At 40.1% G+C, this 19529-nt stretch overlaps 3 protein-coding genes and 1 pseudogene across 3 annotated transcripts; 1 reads left to right on the forward strand and 3 right to left on the reverse strand.

Annotated features, from left to right (window-relative positions):
• The first annotated feature begins 534 nt into the window (after nt 1-534).
• On the forward strand, nt 535-2758 carry LOC131015680 (dynamin-related protein 4C-like; annotated as a pseudogene).
• A 3770-nt stretch (nt 2759-6528) lies between these two features.
• LOC131018552 (uncharacterized) lies at nt 6529-7524 on the reverse strand. Its single transcript, XM_057947267.1, has one exon. It carries the CDS (start codon nt 7522-7524, stop codon nt 6529-6531), a length of 996 nt encoding a protein of 331 aa, XP_057803250.1.
• Nucleotides 7525-13723: 6199 nt separating this feature from the next.
• LOC131018553 (uncharacterized) lies at nt 13724-15628 on the reverse strand. The gene is made up of 2 exons (XM_057947268.1): nt 14758-15628; nt 13724-13800 (listed from the first exon to the last, which is right to left on the reverse strand). The coding sequence occupies exons 1-2, from the start codon at nt 15626-15628 to the stop codon at nt 13724-13726; spliced, it is 948 nt and encodes a 315-aa protein (XP_057803251.1).
• A 1906-nt stretch (nt 15629-17534) lies between these two features.
• On the reverse strand, nt 17535-18206 carry LOC131018554 (uncharacterized). Its single transcript, XM_057947269.1, has 2 exons — nt 17873-18206; nt 17535-17803 (listed from the first exon to the last, which is right to left on the reverse strand). The coding sequence occupies exons 1-2, from the start codon at nt 18204-18206 to the stop codon at nt 17535-17537; spliced, it is 603 nt and encodes a 200-aa protein (XP_057803252.1).
• Nucleotides 18207-19529: the final 1323 nt, after the last annotated feature.

Genomic DNA, 19529 nt, shown 5'->3' on the forward strand with positions numbered 1-19529 from the left:
TTTTGTATTAATGTTAATTTAACTTTGTAGATGAAATTAGTATATATATTAAAAAATATAATTTCAAATTATTTTTTTTATATTTGTGAATTATTTATTTAGTATGAAGCATCATACTTTATAATTATAATAAAATATAATGCTAATTTTCATTATCAAATGATTATTAATTATTTAATAACTATAATTGTCATTACACTTTATACAAAGTTGAAAATTTACGTTTTCAAATCCAAAATTTTATTGAATAATTGATGTTGTTTAATTTCGATACTCGCCGTGCATCGCACGAGAGATCGTTCTAGTAGATAATTAAAAAGAAAGATATTTCATATTGGGTTGGTGTCATTAATAAGAGTATTATATAGCTTATGTATGTGGATGAAATAAAAATAAATATTTTATTTAAAAGTTGAGGTAGATTGAGTTAGATCATGAATGATGATAGTCTTAAACCAGCAAGCCTCACATGTGGTCTAATAAAAGTAGAGTAATCTAATCACCACCTTCAGCAACCTCATAAAATCACCTGATTCCATCAAACTTCTCCATTCTCAATGCGCTTTGCAATTGATACTAGCGACGAAATGTCATCAACTACTGTAGAGTCTGTGCCCAAGATGAATATTCTCAAGATATCCAAACACCATCGTCAACAAGCTCAAGACCAAGACGAAGACGAAGAGCAGCAATCAACTCCGCCGGTAACCACTCCCGATGCTCCCATGGTTTCCCCCTACAACAATCGGATCCGGCCGCTGCTGGACACCGTAGACAAGTTGCGCCACCTCAAGATCATGCAGGAAGGCATCCAGCTCCCCACCATCGTCGTCGTCGGCGACCAGTCCTCCGGCAAGTCCAGCGTCCTCGAGTCCCTTGCCGGCATCCGCCTCCCCCGCGGCGACGGCATCTGCACGAGACTCCCTCTCATCATGAGGCTCAAGAATCACCCAAGCCCCGACCTCCAGCTCTCCCTCGAATTCAACGGCAAAACCGTCCAAACCGACGAAGCCAACGTCGTCGACGAGATCATGTACACCACTCAGGAAATCGCCGGCAAAGGGAAGGGGATCTCCAACACCCCCTTGACTCTCGTCGTCAAGAAGAAAGGCATCCCCGATCTCACCATGATCGATCTCCCCGGAATCACTAGGGTTCCGGTTAAGGGCCAGCCGGAGGATATCTCCCAACAAATTTCCAACATCATAATGAAGTACATTTCGCCGGAGGAGAGCATAATCCTGAACGTTCTATCCGCCGGCGTCGATTTCCCGACGTGTGAGTCGATTCGGATGTCGCAGAGCGTGGACAAGACGGGGGAAAGGACTCTCGCCGTCGTGACAAAGGCTGACAAGTCGCCGGAGGGACTGCTAGAGAAGATCGTCGCAGACGATGTCAACATCGGCCTCGGCTATGTCTGCATCAGAAACCGCATCGGCGAGGAGACGCATGAAGAAGCTCGGGATGAAGAGGCGAAGCTCTTTGAGAATAATCCCCTGCTTTCGAGGATTGATAAGTCCATTGTTGGGATTCCTGCTTTGGCGGAGAGGTTGACGATGATTCAGGCCAACATTATCGTCAAATGCTTGCCTGAGATCGTGCGCAAGATCAACGAGAAGCTCGCGGCCAACGTCAAGGAGTTGAATAAAATGCCCAAGCATTTGAGTTCAATTTCTGAAGCAATGACGTCGTTCATGAACATCCTTGGCTCCGCTAGAGATTCTCTGAGGAAGATCTTGTTGCAAGGCGAGTTCGATGAGTGTCTCGATGCTGCTGCTGCTTCTGGTGTGCATGATACTGCCACTGCTAAATTGGCTGAAATGCTCAACAAATTCTCTAACGAGCTCACCTCTACAAAATCCGCTTACGATTCCAACCAGAATTTCTTGCTCGATGAGATGAAGGCTCTCAAGGACAGTCAATTGGTCGGGCTTCCCAATTTCATCCCTAAATCCGCGTTCCGCGCTCTGCTGGCGAAGAAGGTGAAGGCGATATCCGCGACGCCGTTTCACCGTCGTGGTCTCCGTGCTGCTGCAGCACTGCGACAACTACCCGCAGCTCATCTCCTGCACGAGACGAGCCGCGCAGAATCTCATCTCGAGGAAGAAGCGCCACTCGGCCTAGTGGATAAGCGACCTTGTGGAGATGGAGAAGCTCACGGACTACACGTGCAACCCCGAATACAGCGCCTCGTGGAACAAGCTCATGGCGGGGCAGGGCGGTTTCATGGAGAGGATTCACGGAAATGATTTTCATTTGGTGACCATTAGTAGGTTCGGAGTAGTGAACATTGCTCATCTGCGGAGCCTGAACTCGGACGACGTGCAGGCGGCGTATGATCTGAAGATGAGGATGGAGGCGTATTGGGACGTGGCGACGAGGAGGATGGTGGATAACATGGTGCTGCACTTGCTCTTCAGCGTGCAGAAGCTGGTGAATAGGGAGATGCAGAAGGAGATCATCAACGAGCTGATGGGGCCGCAGGGGAATGGGCTGGAGAGAATGCTGGATGAGCTGCCGTCCGTGTCGGAGAAGAGGAAGAAGCTGCACAGCAGCATCGGCCTGCTCAAGCAGTCCAAGGATATCGTTGCCAATCTCATGGATAAGATCTCTGTCCATTTCGACTAGGTCTGGATGTAATCAACTGTGTATATAGTATTAGTATGGTATGCTTGTTTTCCCTTTTGCCCAACTGCATGCCTAGGTTTCTCTGTGTTAAAAACTCTTGTTTGAGTTTTATCTACCTAGTAATTATACATGTGGCTCTTTTGTGTCAACTCCAATTGCATGTTGGGATTTCAGTTGCTACTTGCATTACACATACTCCCTCCGTCCCGCCCAAGATGCTACATATTCCTTTTTGGGCCGTCCCAACGAAGATGCTACATTTCTATATTTGGCAAAAATAAGGAATTTTAAACACTTAATTAACACTAATTAAGTATTTCTTTATTACATTCTCTCTCTTACTTTATCACTTTATTACCTTCTCTTTCTTACTTTATCACTTTATTACTTTCTCTCTCCTACTTTATCACTTTATTATTACACACTTAAAACATTAATCTACAACTCCTTAAATCCCGTGCCGAAAAGCCAATGTAGCGTCTTGGCCGGGACGGAGGGAGTATTTCACAATGTGTGTTGCAAGGGTCAATGATCATGGTGATGCTAAAGAATCAAATTTTGCTCCGGCGTTGTGCAAATTATCAGTATGCAATATAATAGTTAATTTAAGCAAGACTGAAATAAAATAGTTGAAGTAATTAAAGCAAACAATAGTTTTTATGTGGTTCAGAGAAATCATCCTACATGCACAGACCTGGTTTACACGTGAACCCACTAACTTTAAATTTTTTATTTTAAAGGTGCAAGTCAGCTGATCAGTCGATTTTCTTATACTAGTATACGGGTTATGCGGCCGTGACAATTAGTACAATATCCTTGGTTGCTTTTGGATACAATCTTTAGTTTTCAAACTACAAACGCATAGCTTAATTGCTGACTTTCTTCTAACAACTAGCTAACAACTAACACCTATCTTTTACAATGGGTGGGTGTTTGAAGGGTGGTTTTCTAACTTATAAATGCATTGTTACAATGAAGAACAATAGCGTTTTCAATGTATTTGGATCTAGGTTTAGAATTATAATGTGAATCACCTAGAAACTAAGAAATATTTGTATCTTATCTCTGCAAAATCAAATCTTGAAATTCTAGAAGAAAACTCTTAAAACACTTTGGGATTCCTTTCTTCAGAGATACGCTGAGTTCTTCTGAAGTAAGAATGAGAGCTTGAATGTTTTAGGAATTCAAATGCACAGCGTTTCTGATGGTCTCGTTGTTTGATGCATCAGGGTATTTATACACTAGAGATGAAGAGAATATCTTCAATATCCCATGTTGTTGGCGTCGATTTCTTCTTATTTGACCCAAGGAAGGGTGTTGTTAGATATCTGCAGAATCGTACAAAAGCGGATAATGACATTCGGTAAAATCGTACTTTGTTCTCCTTTCTCCAGATAAATCGAGAACTTCATTAAACGTCAAATCTTTAGCATTAAATATTCGTCCTTTACTTGATGAGGCTTCGTAGGTTGACTTCACTTTATTCTCTTGACTTTAGGGTTTAGAGAAATCATGTAACTCATTTTAGTTCAATTAATGTATTGGACTTATATTTCCAATAGAAAAATGTGATTTCAAATTAACAACAAATATTAATTTTTTCTCGGTTTATTTTCTACGTAGAATACGAGAATAATGTACGCTTTCAAACTAAGTACTATAAAAGATTATGCTTGTGTAGATCAAATGTAGTATTTATCTATATATATATATAGTAAAGCAAAGTAAATACTATCCTACGTGGCATCGTATAATCACTACATTCTAATTTTCCTCAATTCTCATTCATTCTTATTTTTTTTTTTCTAAATTTTAATCAATCTCTATATCTAAAAACCATTAAAAATCTAAAAGTCATGATATATTGAAAAACTAAATATCTACATAATCATTATATACATATTTCAACAAAATAAATTCTATCATACGTGGCGTCATATAATCACTCCATTATAATTTTCTTCAATTCTCATTCATTCTTATTTTTTTTATTTCTAATCAATTTTTATATCCAAAAACTATTCAATATCTAAAAATCATTATATATCTAAAAACTATTGAATATATGATGAAACAAAAATCTTCACCTCATCTAAAGCAATAAACAACACAGGAATTTGCGTGGTTCGATCATAAAGATCTACATCGACGGGTCTTCGCAGTTTTTCACTATGCTTCGTATGTTTTCATTTTACAAGTCGAGCTCAGAAATGACCGAGTTCCGATATTTAATGATAGAACTTCTATTTATAAGCATAGGAATAAAACTAATTAAGGCCTTTAGGCCCATTAACTTAGATAATTAGGCCTAAACCCCTTTTTACATTAGCCTTAGTCTTTGGCTTGAGTCACTGGCGCTGGGAGCCGAAGTTGGGGTACCTGTGCTGGGAGCCACTACAAGAATTGTGGTCATAGACGACAAGCAACGAAAAATGTCGTCTATATGTCAATAAACCACAGGTTTTATGTATATAGTATGTATATACATAGCCGACAAGCAACGAAAAATGTCGTCTGGATGTAATCAACTATGTATATAGTATTAGTATGGTATGCTTGTTTTCCCTTTTGCCCAACTGCATGCCTAGGTTTCTATGTGTTAAAAACTCTTGTTTGAGATTTATCTACCTAGTAATTATATATGTGGCTCTTTTGTGTCAACTCCAATTGTTGGGATTTCAGTTGCTACTTGGCATTACACATATTTCACAATGTGTGTTGCAAGGGTCAATGATCATGGTGATGCTAAAGAATTAAATTTTGCTCCGGCGTTGTGCAGATCAGTATGCAATATAATAGTTAGTTGGGTTAAGTATCAAATTGCCCCCTACCAATGGCGTCCCTATGGCTTTTAGCCCCCTAAAGTCGGGGGGGATAGAGCTGCCCACTACCTCAACGTGGCTTTTTGGCACCAATTTCCCCCTATCGATAGGGGTCCCCCTCGCGTTTAGCCCCCTAAAGTCAGGGGGAGAGTTGCCTCCATCGAAAGGCTGGGGGGGGGGGGGGAGAAATTGGTGCCAAAAAACCACGTTAAGGTAGTGGGCAGCTCTCCCCCCTGACTTTAGGGGGCTAAAAGCCATAGGGACGCCATCGATAAAGGGAAATCTGATACTTAGAGAAATCATCCTACATCCATGGACGTGGTTTATAGGTGAACCCACTAATTTTAGATTTCTTATTTTAAAGGTGCAAGTCAGCTGATCAGTCGATTTTCTTAGACTAGTATACGGGTTACGCGGCCATGACAATTAATGCAATTTCCTTGGTTGCTTTTGAATAAAATCTTTAGTTTTCAAACTACAAACGCATAGCTTAATTGTTGACTTTCTTCTAGGACTATCCCCATCACACTACAAGAAAACAGGCTTATAACGACCGAAATTAACTACCAAAAATTTCGATCGTTAATTTTGCGGCCTTAACGACGGATTTAGGATCATTTCACGATCGATTTTTTTTTTATTTTTTTAAAAATTTTTAACGACCGAAAATTTGGTCATTAACTATTTTTTTAATATTTAACTATTTTATTTTTTTTAATGACCGAATTTACGGTCGTTAAAATTTTTATATATTTTTTTTATTTTTAACGGTCAAAATTTCGGTCATTAGTATTTTTAATTTTTTTAATAAAAAAATTAAATATTTTTTAAAGACCAAATTTTTCGGTCGTTAATACTATTTTTTTATTTTTTATTTTTTTTATTATTGTTTATATTTTTAATAATTTTTTTTATTTTTTTTAAAGACCGAATTTTTCGGTCGTTAATATTATTTTTTAATTTTTTTTTTAATTTTACCCATATATGCTCAATTAAGTCCTTCTAAAGAGCTTTGTGAGCTTCGTGATTGCGAAGTCGATCCCTGTTGATCATGTAGTTAGACAAACTTGCAATTCTGTCAGTTGAATAGTGAATAGATGTATCTTAATCTGAAGGTAAATCTATCAAAAAATTCTATGGGATCATAATAGTTTTGGTATGTGTCTTGTTCATCTTCCACTATCATATTGTGCATGATGATACAGGCCATCATAATTTTTCCCATCAAAATCCTATCCCAAATGAGACAAGGACGTCGAATAAATGCAAATTGAGCTTGTAGAACTCCGGAGGCTCTATCGACATTTTTTCTTACAGCCTCTTGGTGTTGAGGGAACAGCTTGTGCTTTCGGAGCACTGGACTTGAAATTGTCTTGACAAATGCAGCCCAAGAGGGACATATGCCATCAGTGAGATAATAAGCTCTATCATTTTGACGACCATTGACCACATAACTTATATTTGGTGATCTACCTTCTAATATATCACTAAAAACTGGAGATCGATGAAGTACATTAATATCATTGCACGAACCTGGAGTTCCAAAGAACGCATGCCATATCCATAAATCATATGATGCAACGGCTTCCAATATGATTGTTGGTTTTCCACTTCTTCTTGCATATTGACCAGCCCAGGCAGTAGGACAGTTCTTCCATTCCCAATGCATGCAATCAATACTTCCAATCATGCTGGGGAAACCACGTTGTTCCCCAACATAGAGTAGTCTTTGAAAATCTTGTTGATTAGGCCTTCTAAGGTATGTGTCACCAAAGTAAGAAATGATACCTTCTACGAAATGAATGACAACATCCCTCATGACTGTTGAACTCATCCGTAAGTATTCATCAACGGCATCGGTTGCGGTTCCATAAGCCAACACCCTCATAGCTCTAGTGCATTTTTGTAGTGGTGAAAGGCCTTGCCTGCCCGTGCAATCGGGTCTCTGTTGAAAATATTTGTCATTAGCAGTAACAACATCCACTATACGAATGAACAATGATTTCTGCATGTGAAATCTACGCCGGAAGAGCTCCGAAGTATACGTTGGATTAGGGACAAAATAGTCACTCATTAAACGTTGCTCACCAACTTCACGTTCCCTATCACAATACCTTTTTTTAGTGGTGAAAGAAGAAGTTTGATTTATGCTTAATTGTTCTAATTTTTTGGGTTTGCATGAGCTATATTTTAAGTTAAATCTTCTGGAAATTGGTGCGTTTTATGGTGTATTTTATGCTTTGCAGGAGATTTAGGTTTTCGAGATGAAGAGTGCAAATTTTGGAGAGTTTGGGCTAAGAATCGTGTTTATGTGCATACTCTGGCACATCAGAGAAACGAAACCCCGCGCGGAAGCCAGAGCAGCGGAACCAAGCTCTCCAGAGCAGCGAAATCACTAGGCAGAGAAATCACAGGCCAGAGAAATCAAAAGCCAGGCCAGAGAAATCTATAGCCAGTGCAGCGAAGTCAATCTCCAGTGCAGCGAAGTCATCACCAGAGATACCAAGTCAGAGCAGAGAAATGCGCTCTGTCGCTGCAGAGCAGAGAAATCATAAATGCAGAGGAATCATTAGCAAGAGAAATCACCATTTCTCTGGCGATAGCCATTTCTCTGGCGAGGTCCATTTCTCTGACGACATCCGTTCCTCTGGCGAGAGCCGCGATTTCCGCCAGGGTGGAGATTATTTTCAGAGCGCGCGTCACATCTGGATTTACTTTCCTTTGCACGATTCTATTCCTTTTAGAGTCCGGCTTTGCATGGCAACTTCCATGGCGATCTAGAGAGATTTGAAGTCTATAAATAGGGCCATACTTTTCATTGAAAAATATCAATCTCTTGCCCTAATTTTGGAGTTCTGCCGTGAAGAAGCATCCAGCGCTGCACTGCTCCGAAGCTTAGGAATTTACTTGCTTTCATAATTTTTCATAGTTTTCAAATTCATTGCTTTAAGTTAGATTTCAATTCAGTTTTTAGTTTATTCTTGGATTGTGATTGCGTGACACAATTACACGTTCAAGACAATTACGGTATTTCGTATTTAAATTCAATTTCTTTCGTTTAATCATGTTCATGTTTTTCGTTCATATTTATACTTTCTTTTTAATTATGCAATTTAAATTATGCACTTTAGTTTATGCCTAGATTAGAAGTCTTTAAATTTACAAATATTTAATTTCTTAAGTAGGTTTAATTTAAGTTCTTTAAAATCTTGCCTAGCGCCTAGTTTAATTTTAAGTTCGGTTTTTACTTAAGTTTTTAATTCCAAGTTTTAGTTTAATAATCAAACTCTTTACTGCTTTCTTTTATTGCTTTTTCCTACGATACTACTAAAAGCCCTTAAAGACTTTCCTTGTGAGATCGACTTGGGTTAGCTTACACGTTACAATAGATCTCGTACTCTTGCGAGTCAATCTAGAGTAGTGTTTAGGTTGAGTCAAAATTTGGCGCCGTTGCCGGGGAAAGTTTTAGGCGTTTTAGTTGTATCGTTTTTACTTGCTTTATTTAATTTCCAGCGTTTCTCGTTCTTGTTTTTACGTTTCTTCCACTCGGTGCGTGTAATCCGTTTGTTCAGTGTTGTGCATGCAGGGACGCCGTAGTCTTAAAGGCAAATTGGTTTCTCCTTTGCATAGTACGAGCGAAGGGATTTTCAGGAAGAATTGCTGCAAGGGAGTGATCGGGGACGATAGAGCAGACGGTTCAAACTCCAGCTCTGACGGAGAAAACGTGACAGAACTGAAGATTTCTTCTCTGACTCTGAACCTGAAGTTCCAGAGCAGACTGTAGAAGAGGAAGAAGCCAGCTCTGCCAAGTCTTACTCTGATTCTGAACTACCAGAGCAGAGCGCAGGAGAGGAGGAAATAGATTCGCCAGCCAGCTCTGACTCTGAACCTTCAGAGCAGCCAACAAAAGAGGACGCCAGCTTTGCCGATACAGAGCACACGACAGAAACGGCAAAACAAGCTAAGGAGGAAGAGGCCAGCTCTGCCAATTTCAGCCCTAGGCAGAAATTAAACAAGGAAAAGAAGGAGATGGCCCAGCATATGGAATACATGGGAGACTTCACCAGGCCGGTAATTGGAGATACCAACACGTCGGCAATTGTGCTTCCCACTGCTGTGAGAAACTACAATCTCAAACCTAATGACTCGAGTTTACTGCCGGTGTTTCATGGGATGCCAAGCGAGGATGCGCTACAATTCATTCGGGATTTTTGCACACAAGTGCAAACGATTCCTCTGCTTACTCTCACGGAGGACCAACTCAAGCTCAAGTGCTTCCCCTATGCACTTAAAGACCGGGCCAGGACGTGGATGCTCTCTCTGCCGCCCAACTCTATCACTATGTGGGGAGATGCTTGTGAAAAATTCATGCTGAAATACTACCCAAGCCACAAAACACAAGAGCTGAGAACAAAAATAATGGAATTCACCCAAGGAGCGGATGAGCCTTTGCATGAAGCTTGGGAGAGATATGAAGAACTCCTCCGTCAATGCCCTCAACATCAATTCACTAATGTTATGTTGATGCAGTTCTTCTACGATGGGTTAGTGCAAACTGCCCAATTTATGGTGGACAGCACGGCAGGAGGAAACATAGCTCAGAAGACTGCGGCAGATCTGAAAGAGATTTTCAAGATCTTGGCCGAAAGCTCCCAACAGAAGTCAGTCCGTGGACGGAGAGTGGAGGCTAGTGCCGTGACAAATCAGTTCGAGATGCAGCAACAATTGGCTTCGATCATGCGAGAAGTTCAACAGCTCAAGATGGAAAAGATGGAAAATTCTCCAGTTCAGAGCTCAGCGCCGCCGATGACAACTCAACCGAATCCAGCTCTGCCAATGTCAACTCTGCAGAACCCAACCATGCAGTATGTTGAGCCGTGTGGTATCTGTGGAGATTTCAGCCATGGAGCTAATGAGTGCCATAGAATGGGAGAGTTTACCCCGGAAGGACAAGCTGAGGTCTATGCAGCACAAGGATTGCAAACCTACAATCAAGTGCAGAACAGACCATATGGCCAGAGCATGAATCAAGGTCCACAAAATATCGTTGGAGGAAGGAGGAGTCAGCCGAATGGAGGATGGGGAAATCAAAATTTTGGGGGGAATCAATTCCGTCGACCATCCCAGATGGGCTATCAACAACAACAGTATTTCCCACCACCGCAGGGATCTTCTCAACCATACAGACCACAATACCAACAACAGCAATCCATTCCGCAACAGAATGCGCCGTCGATTCCACCATAAAAATCCACGCTCGAAGAAACACTGCAAGCCTTTATGGAGATGAGCAAACAAAGTATGGGGTCCCAAGCTTCTACGATCAAAAGGCTCGAAACTACGGTTGGACAACTTTCTGGTGCCTTGCAAATCCAACAACAACAGCAACCCGGGAAGTTTCATGGTCAACCTGCTCAGACGCATCAAGCTCTTGCTGTAACTGTTCTTCGCAGTGGTAAGATGGTGGACAACAAAGTGGAGGTCCCTAATTTGACCAGCACATAGCAGTCCAACTCTACCTTGACCAGCGCAGAGCAGCCGAGATCTGCTTTCACCAGCGCAGAGCAGCCAAGCTCTACCGTGACCAGAGCAGAGCTGCCGAGTTCTGTCCAGCCTAGACCAGAGTTGCCGAGCTTAGCGCTGACCAGCCCGACTGATGGAGAGACGGCAGACAAGCAAAAGGAAGGAGAGAAGGAGAAGGAGGTCAAGCTCCACAAAGCTACTGCACCATATCGACCACCGATTCCTTTTCCGAATAGATTGAGAAACGAGAAGCTGGACCGTCAGTTTGAAGAATTCTACAACATGTTGGCCAAGGTAAATGTGAATTTGCCTCTTCTTGATGTGATCCGAAATGTGCCTGCATATGTGAAATTCTTCAAGGAATTGGCATCCAACAAAAGAAGGTTCGGTGACAATGAGAAGGTGTTGGTCTCCGAAGTTGCAAACACAATCATGCAGCAATCTTTGCCACCCAAGCAACGTGATCCAGGTAGTTTTATGATTAATATTGCTTTGGGAAATGGTAAGGAAGCCACGGGTATGTTGGATCTGGGGGCTGGGATTAACTTGATGCCTTACTCTATTTATCAACAATTAGAGTTAGGTAATTTAAAATCTACTCGCATGTGCCTCCAACTTGCTGATAGGTCCGTCAGGTATCCCCGTGGTATAGTAGAAGATATCCTAGTTAGAGTCGGGGGTTTGATAGTGCCCGTTGATTTTGTCGTACTGGAGATTGGGGATGTGCACGAGAATGGTAGAGATCACACTTTGCTATTAGGAAGGCCCTTTATGGCGACCACTAACACGTTGATTGATGTCAAAAATGGAACTATTAAAATGTCAGTGTTGGGGGAGTCGGTGTCTTTCTCAGTGCATGAAAATCCGGCTATGCCTTCGGCTAACCTTATGAATGAATGCTCATATATAGATGCTATTAATGGCTTGGTTGAGAAGGTATTTTTACAGGAGCAGGAATGCGAGGAAGTTTGCGCTGGATCAGCAAACATGGAAGAACTAGCTCGGGAAGCTGAGAGTTCGGCGCTGCTCTGACACGGGAGCTTCGCTGCTCTAACTTCAGCCCTGGCAGCGCTGACCTGCCCAGCAGCCCTGCACTGCCCAAACCTGCATTGCCCAGCTTAGAGGAGGAACAGGTGGGGGCAAAGAAACCAGCACTCGAATTGAAGGAACTCCCAACCAATCTCAAGTACGTCTTTTTAGAAGACAAAAATGAGAAGCCAGTCATCATCTCGTCTACTCTGACTCTAGAGCAAGAAGCGGCGCTGCTCGAGGTGTTGAAGAGAAACAAAGCAGCGCTGGGATGGAGCATAGGTGACATACGTGGCATTAGTCCAGCCACATGCATGCACAGGATCAACCTAGAGGAAGGAGCTACACCCAAGCGAGATGCCCAGCGACGCTTGAACCCTATGCTGATGGAGGTTGTGCGCAAGGAAATCCTTAAGCTTCTTGCCGAAGGGATTATCTATTCAGTCGCCGATAGTGAGTGGGTGAGCCCGGTGCATGTCGTGCCAAAGAAAGGAGGAATGACGGTTGTGCGCAATGACAAGATGGAGTTGGTACCGACGCGTCCTACCACGGGATGACGGATGTGCGTCGACTACAGGAAACTCAATGCCGTCACCAAAAAGGATCACTTCCTTCTTCCTTTTGTTGATCAAATGTTAGATCGTTTAGCAGGACATGATTTTTATTGTTTTCTAGATGGTTTGTCAGGATACTACCAAATCGCAATCGCACCGGAAGATCAAGTCAAGACTGCCTTCACCACGCCTTTTGGGACATTTGCATGGAAGAGGATGCCGTTCGGATTATGCAATGCACCCGGGACGTTTCAACGATGCATGATGTCCATATTCTCTGATATGATTGGTAAATTCGTGGAGGTTTTTATGGATGATTTTTCGGTTTTTGGACAGTCCTTTCGTGATTGTTTGACTAAAATTGATGTAGTGTTGAAAAGGTGTATTGAAAGTGGCCTAACCTTGAGTTGGGAAAAGAGTCATTTCATGGTTACTCGCGGAATTGTCTTGGGTCATGTGGTGTCTAAGCATGGACTAGAGGTCGACAGAGCTAAGGTGGAGGTAATCCAAAAGTTGCCACCCCCTATTGATGTCAAAGGGATTAGGAGTTTCTTAGGTCACGCCGGTTTTTATCGACGTTTCATTAAAGATTTCTCTAAAATTAGCCAACCTCTATGCAAACTGCTAGCTCAGGACGTTCCTTTTAATTTTGATGACTCTTGCATGCATGCCTTTGAAACATTAAAACTTAAGTTAAGTTCTGCCCCGGTTGTGATTGCACCTGATTGGTCATTACCCTTTGAGATCATGTGTGATGCGTCTAACTCTGCTGTAGGAGCGGTGCTAGGTCAGCGTGTGGATAAGATGTTACGCGTGATTTACTATGCTAGTTTAACTCTGAATAGCGCACAAGTAAATTACACCACTACTGAAAAAGAGATGCTTGCTGTGGTCTTTGCCTTAGATAAATTTCGAGCATACATCATTGGGTCTAAGGTCATTGTCCATAGTGACCATGCTACACTTCGATATTTGATGACTAAACCTCAGGCTAAAGCTCGTCTCATCAGTTGGGTCTTACTGTTGCAAGAGTTTGATGTAGAGATCAGGGATAGGAAAGGGAGCGAGAATCACGTAGCTGACCACCTTTCCCGATTGGATAAAAATCTGCTAGAGTCGAGTCGCAATTGCATCCCTGAATCTTTTCCTTTTGAGCATACATATGCATTAACCTTTGATAAGAGCAGCTCTGCCGAGATCACCTCTACCAGCCTTGCCGAACTCAGCGCTGCTCAGAGCCTGAGCTGACATCGCAGGAAAGAAAGAGATTTTTAGCTCAATGCAGGCACTATTATTGGGAGATTCCTCACCTTTTCAAGCTTGGAAATGATGATGTCATTCGACGGTGTGTGCCGACAGAGGAGCAACAACAGGTGTTGAAAATGTGCCATGAGGATCATTGTGGTGGACACTTTGGGGGGCAGAAAACAGCACATAAAATTCTTCAATCTGGTTTGTTTTGGCCTTCCATTTTCGATCGTTAACGACCGAAAACAGGCTTTCTTCTAGGACTATCCCCATCACACTACAAGAAAACAGGCTTATAACGACCGAAATTAACTACCAAAAATTTCGATCGTTAATTTTGCGGCCTTAACGACGTATTTAGGATCATTTCACGATCGATTTTTATTTTATTTTTTAAAAAATTTTTAACGACCGAAAATTTGGTCATTAACTATTTTTTTAATATTTAACTATTTTATTTTTTTTAATGACCGAATTTACGGTCGTTAAAATTTTTATATATTTTTTTTATTTTTAACGGTCAAAATTTCGGTCATTAGTATTTTTAATTTTTTTAATAAAAAAAATTAAATATTTTTTAAAGACCAAATTTTTCGGTCGTTAATACTATTTTTTTATTTTTTATTTTTTTTATTATTGTTTATATTTTTAATAATTTTTTTTATTTTTTTTAAAGACCGAATTTTTTGGTCGTTAATATTATTTTTTAATTTTTTTTTTAATTTTACCCATATATGCTCAATTAAGTCCTTCTAAAGAGCTTTGTGAGCTTCGTGATTGCGAAGTCGATCCCTGTTGATCATGTAGTTAGACAAACTTGCAATTCTGTCAGTTGAATAGTGAATAGATGTATCTTAATCTGAAGGTAAATCTATCAAAAAATTCTATGGGATCATAATAGTTTTGGTATGTGTCTTGTTCATCTTCCACTATCATATTGTGCATGATGATACAGGCCATCATAATTTTTCCCATCAAAATCCTATCCCAAATGAGACAAGGACGTCGAATAAATGCAAATTGAGCTTGTAGAACTCCGGAGGCTCTATCGACATTTTTTCTTACAGCCTCTTGGTGTTGAGGGAACAGCTTGTGCTTTCGGAGCACTGGACTTGAAATTGTCTTGACAAATGCAGCCCAAGAGGGACATATGCCATCAGTGAGATAATAAGCTCTATCATTTTGACGACCATTGACCACATAACTTATATTTGGTGATCTACCTTCTAATATATCACTAAAAACTGGAGATCGATGAAGTACATTAATATCATTGCACGAACCTGGAGTTCCAAAGAACGCATGCCATATCCATAAATCATATGATGCAACGGCTTCCAATATGATTGTTGGTTTTCCACTTCTTCTTGCATATTGACCAGCCCAGGCAGTAGGACAGTTCTTCCATTCCCAATGCATGCAATCAATACTTCCAATCATGCTGGGGAAACCACGTTGTTCCCCAACATAGAGTAGTCTTTGAAAATCTTGTTGATTAGGCCTTCTAAGGTATGTGTCACCAAAGTAAGAAATGATACCTTCTACGAAATGAATGACAACATCCCTCATGACTGTTGAACTCATCCGTAAGTATTCATCAACGGCATCGGTTGCGGTTCCATAAGCCAACACCCTCATAGCTCTAGTGCATTTTTGTAGTGGTGAAAGGCCTTGCCTGCCCGTGCAATCGGGTCTCTGTTGAAAATATTTGTCATTAGCAGTAACAACATCCACTATACGAAGGAACAATGATTTCTGCATGTGAAATCTACGCCGGAAGAGCTCCGAAGTATACGTTGGATTAGGGACAAAATAGTCACTCATTAAACGTTGCTCACCAACTTCACGTTCCCTATCACAATACCTTTTTTTAGTGGTGAAAGAAGAAGTTTGATTTATGCTTAATTGTTCTAATTTTTTGGGTTTGCATGAGCTATATTTTAAGTTAAATCTTCTGGAAATTGGTGCGTTTTATGGTGTATTTTATGCTTTGCAGGAGATTTAGGTTTTCGAGATGAAGAGTGCAAATTTTGGAGAGTTTGGGCTAAGAATCGTGTTTATGTGCATACTCTGGCACATCAGAGAAACGAAACCCCGTGCGGAAGCCAGAGCAGCGGAACCAAGCTCTCCAGAGCAGCGAAATCACTAGGCAGAGAAATCACAGGCCAGAGAAATCAAAAGCCAGGCCAGAGAAATCTATAGCCAGTGCAGCGAAGTCAATCTCCAGTGCAGCGAAGTCATCACCAGAGATACCAAGTCAGAGCAGAGAAATGCGCTCTGTCGCTGCAGAGCAGAGAAATCATAAATGCAGAGGAATCATTAGCAAGAGAAATCACCATTTCTCTGGCGATAGCCATTTCTCTGGCGAGGTCCATTTCTCTGACGACATCCGTTCCTCTGGCGAGAGCCGCGATTTCCGCCAGGGTGGAGATTATTTTCAGAGCGCGCGTCACATCTGGATTTACTTTCCTTTGCACGATTCTATTCCTTTTAGAGTCCGACTTTGCATGGCAACTTCCATGGCGATCTAGAGAGATTTGAAGTCTATAAATAGGGCCATACTTTTCATTGAAAAATATCAATCTCTTGCCCTAATTTTGGAGTTCTGCCGTGAAGAAGCATCCAGGGCTGCACTGCTCCGAAGCTTAGGAATTTACTTGCTTTCATAATTTTTCATAGTTTTCAAATTCATTGCTTTAAGTTAGATTTCAATTCAATTTTTAGTTTATTATTGGATTGTGATTGCGTGACACAATTACACGTTCAAGACAATTACGGTATTTCGTATTTAAATTCAATTTCTTTCGTTTAATCATGTTCATGTTTTTCGTTCATATTTATACTTTCTTTTTAATTATGCAATTTAAATTATGCACTTTAGTTTATGCCTAGATTAGAAGTCTTTAAATTTACAAATATTTAATTTCTTAAGTAGGTTTAATTTAAGTTCTTTAAAATCTTGCCTAGCGCCTAGTTTAATTTTAAGTTCGGTTTTTACTTAAGTTTTTAATTCCAAGTTTTAGTTTAATAATCAAACTCTTTACTGCTTTCTTTTATTGCTTTTTCCTACGATACTACTAAAAGCCCTTAAAGACTTTCCTTGTGAGATCGACTTGGGTTAGCTTACACGTTACAATAGATCTCGTACTCTTGCGAGTCAATCTAGAGTAGTGTTTAGGTTGAGTCAAAGTTCCTAAAATAAGATTGGGATTGTTTATGAGCATATCGTCAATAATGCGATCAATTTGACAATTTTGTTGAAAACGTCGTTCTTCCCATTCATCTGAAGATGAAGAAGACATTTTGGCTTTAGAATGTGTTAGGTACTGGATATGAGGTATGTTATATAGAAAAATAAATGTAGTGATAAAATTTAATTTTAAGTTATCTGACATGTACATGTGAACCATTCATTTATAATTGTTCAGACATTTGGATGCATGTGAAATCTTTAAGAATCTTATGGGTCATAAAGTTGCATGTGAAATGGCAGAGATTAATAAGTGTGCATGTGAAATGTCAGAAAATGTGTGATAGACATTTGCATGTTAAAAGGAGGAAAAGTGTGATGGACATCGAGATGTGAAATGACAGGAAAATTGTGATGGACTACCACGTGAAGAGTGTTAGAGACACTTGCATGTTCAACAGTTGGATTGAAAATTCAAACAAATTACATAGAGCAATACAGAATTGAAATAACATACATTAAAATTACATAATAGCAAAACTACTTCGGAAATAAAATTGCAATGAGGTGGCTTTTCATCTCTTCCTCTTTTGCAGATAAATGGTCCTTCGCCAACAATGTGACCAACATTTTCTTTTCCATCTTCAGAGAATTCATTTTAAGCTTTCCATGTTCCAATTCAATTTTAGCAGTCATTAACTCATTTTCATGATCTCTACTAAGTCTCAATGCACGAATATGTTCATACATTTCATTAGATTCAGATGTCAATGCCTTACCTTTTCCTTTCCTTTTAGCTTTGTCTCTACCTGTAGGACAAGACATAGTAGATCCGCCAGTAGTTGGAGTTTATGGATTGGACGGGATAAAGTAATCACCATCTTCAGCAGTCTTAGATCTTTTTGTGCTGCCACCACTTTCTTGATCATCACCCACTTCATTGATTGCTAAGTTCCACTTCAGATGTTTACTCATAACATCATTGAAAACAACCAAGTCTTGGAATTTAATGCCACCTGCTTCATAAATTGAGTGAGCTTCCATCGCTATATCTTTCTGGCTCATTCCACTCCTTCTTCTAGCATTTGCTTCTTTGCAAGCAGCAATCCACTTGTTTGCATTTTCATTAAGTCGTTTAAAACGACCTTTCATTGATTCGATATTCCTTGGACCGATCTCATTTGGATTTTCTTTTTGAGCTTCATGATACATTTTCTGAACACGTTCCCACATCGCCGCCCCTCTTTGATTTTTCCTATTTGTTTATCTTCGCTAACACGGATCCAAGAAGACATAAGCGCTACATCTTCTTTCATGCACCAAGCTACATTTTTTGCAGCTTTCTGATTTTTCTTTGGGTGTTTGACATCTTGAAATAAATTTCGAGTGATATTTTGTGAAATGGGATGTTCGTGAGGGGTAGAAATTTGGTTGAGGTGTGGAGAAAATTGAGAATTCTCGTAATACTGAGAATTTTGAACATCTTCTGGATTTGAAAAATTTTGAGAGTGAAAAAAAGATCCAAAAGTTTAATAGTAATTGGGGTCATTTGGATCCATGGCTTCTAAATGAAGAGGAAATGGAAATAAAAAATAAGGCTACTGAAAGATTGCTGAGAAAATAAGGATATTGAAATGGTGTTGATGAAAAAAAGTTTGAAGTCTATATATAGATTTTTTTTTTCTAAATTTTAATTTTTTTATATTACAATAAACTCTTAAAAATTAGTACTCCCTCCGTCCCATTGATCTTGTCCCGTATTCCTTTTTTGTTTGTCCCACCATCTTGTCCCATTTCTATAAATAACACTCATACTTTATCACTTTATCACTTTATCTCTCCTACTTTATCACCTTCTCTCTCTTTCTCTCTCCTACTTTATCTACACACTTAACACTACTACTACTCTTCTTAATAACTGTGCCGAAACCAAATGGGACAAGCCCAATGGGACGGAGGGAGTATTTAAAATTATATATTTAATTAAGTGGCACCCAATGAAAGGGTGCCACATAAGCAGTGACTCTCTCACGCCTCAAAGGCGGTTCACCGCCCAAAGTCACACAATTTGCTCCAATTTCCATTTAAATTATAATTCCATTTGTTTTGTCTTATGCGGTGACACTCATGTAAGTGTCACCGATGGTAGTAGTCTAACAACTAACAACTAACACCTAACACCTATCTTTTACAATGGGTGGGTGTTTGATGGGTGATTTTCTAACTTATTTCAATGTATTTGGATCTAGGTTTAGAATTATAGAAGAAAACTCTTAAACACTTTGGGATTCCTTTCTTCAGAGATACACTGAGTTCTTCTGAAGTAAGAATGTGAGCTTGAATGTTTTAGAAATTCAAATGCGCAACATTTCTGGTAGTCTCTTTGTTGGATACATCAGGGTATTTATACACTAGAGATGAAGACAATATCTTCAAATCCCCTGTTGTTGGCGTCGATTTCTTCTTGTTTGACCCAAGGAAGGGTGTTGTCAGATATCTGCAGAATCGTACGAAGTGGATAATGACATTCGGTAA

The sequence above is a fragment of the Salvia miltiorrhiza genome, chromosome 3, assembly GCF_028751815.1.
Source record: "Salvia miltiorrhiza cultivar Shanhuang (shh) chromosome 3, IMPLAD_Smil_shh, whole genome shotgun sequence".
NCBI lineage: Eukaryota > Viridiplantae > Streptophyta > Magnoliopsida > Lamiales > Lamiaceae > Salvia > Salvia miltiorrhiza.

Excerpts from the sequence above, each read along its gene's own strand:
- LOC131018552 (XM_057947267.1), bottom strand. The coding sequence starts at position 7,524 with ATGAGTGACTATTTTGTCCCTAATCCAACGTATACTTCGGAGCTCTTC.
- LOC131018554 (XM_057947269.1), bottom strand. The coding sequence starts at position 18,206 with ATGTATCATGAAGCTCAAAAAGAAAATCCAAATGAGATCGGTCCAAGG. Across the intron at positions 17,804-17,872 it reads ATCTAAGACTGCTGAAGATG|GTAGAGACAAAGCTAAAAGG; the intron begins GTGATTACTTTA and ends CTTGTCCTACAG.
- LOC131018553 (XM_057947268.1), bottom strand. The coding sequence starts at position 15,628 with ATGAGTGACTATTTTGTCCCTAATCCAACGTATACTTCGGAGCTCTTC. Across the intron at positions 13,801-14,757 it reads GGGAAAAATTATGATGGCCT|CTCAGGCTCTGAGCAGCGCT; the intron begins GTATCATCATGC and ends CTGCGATGTCAG.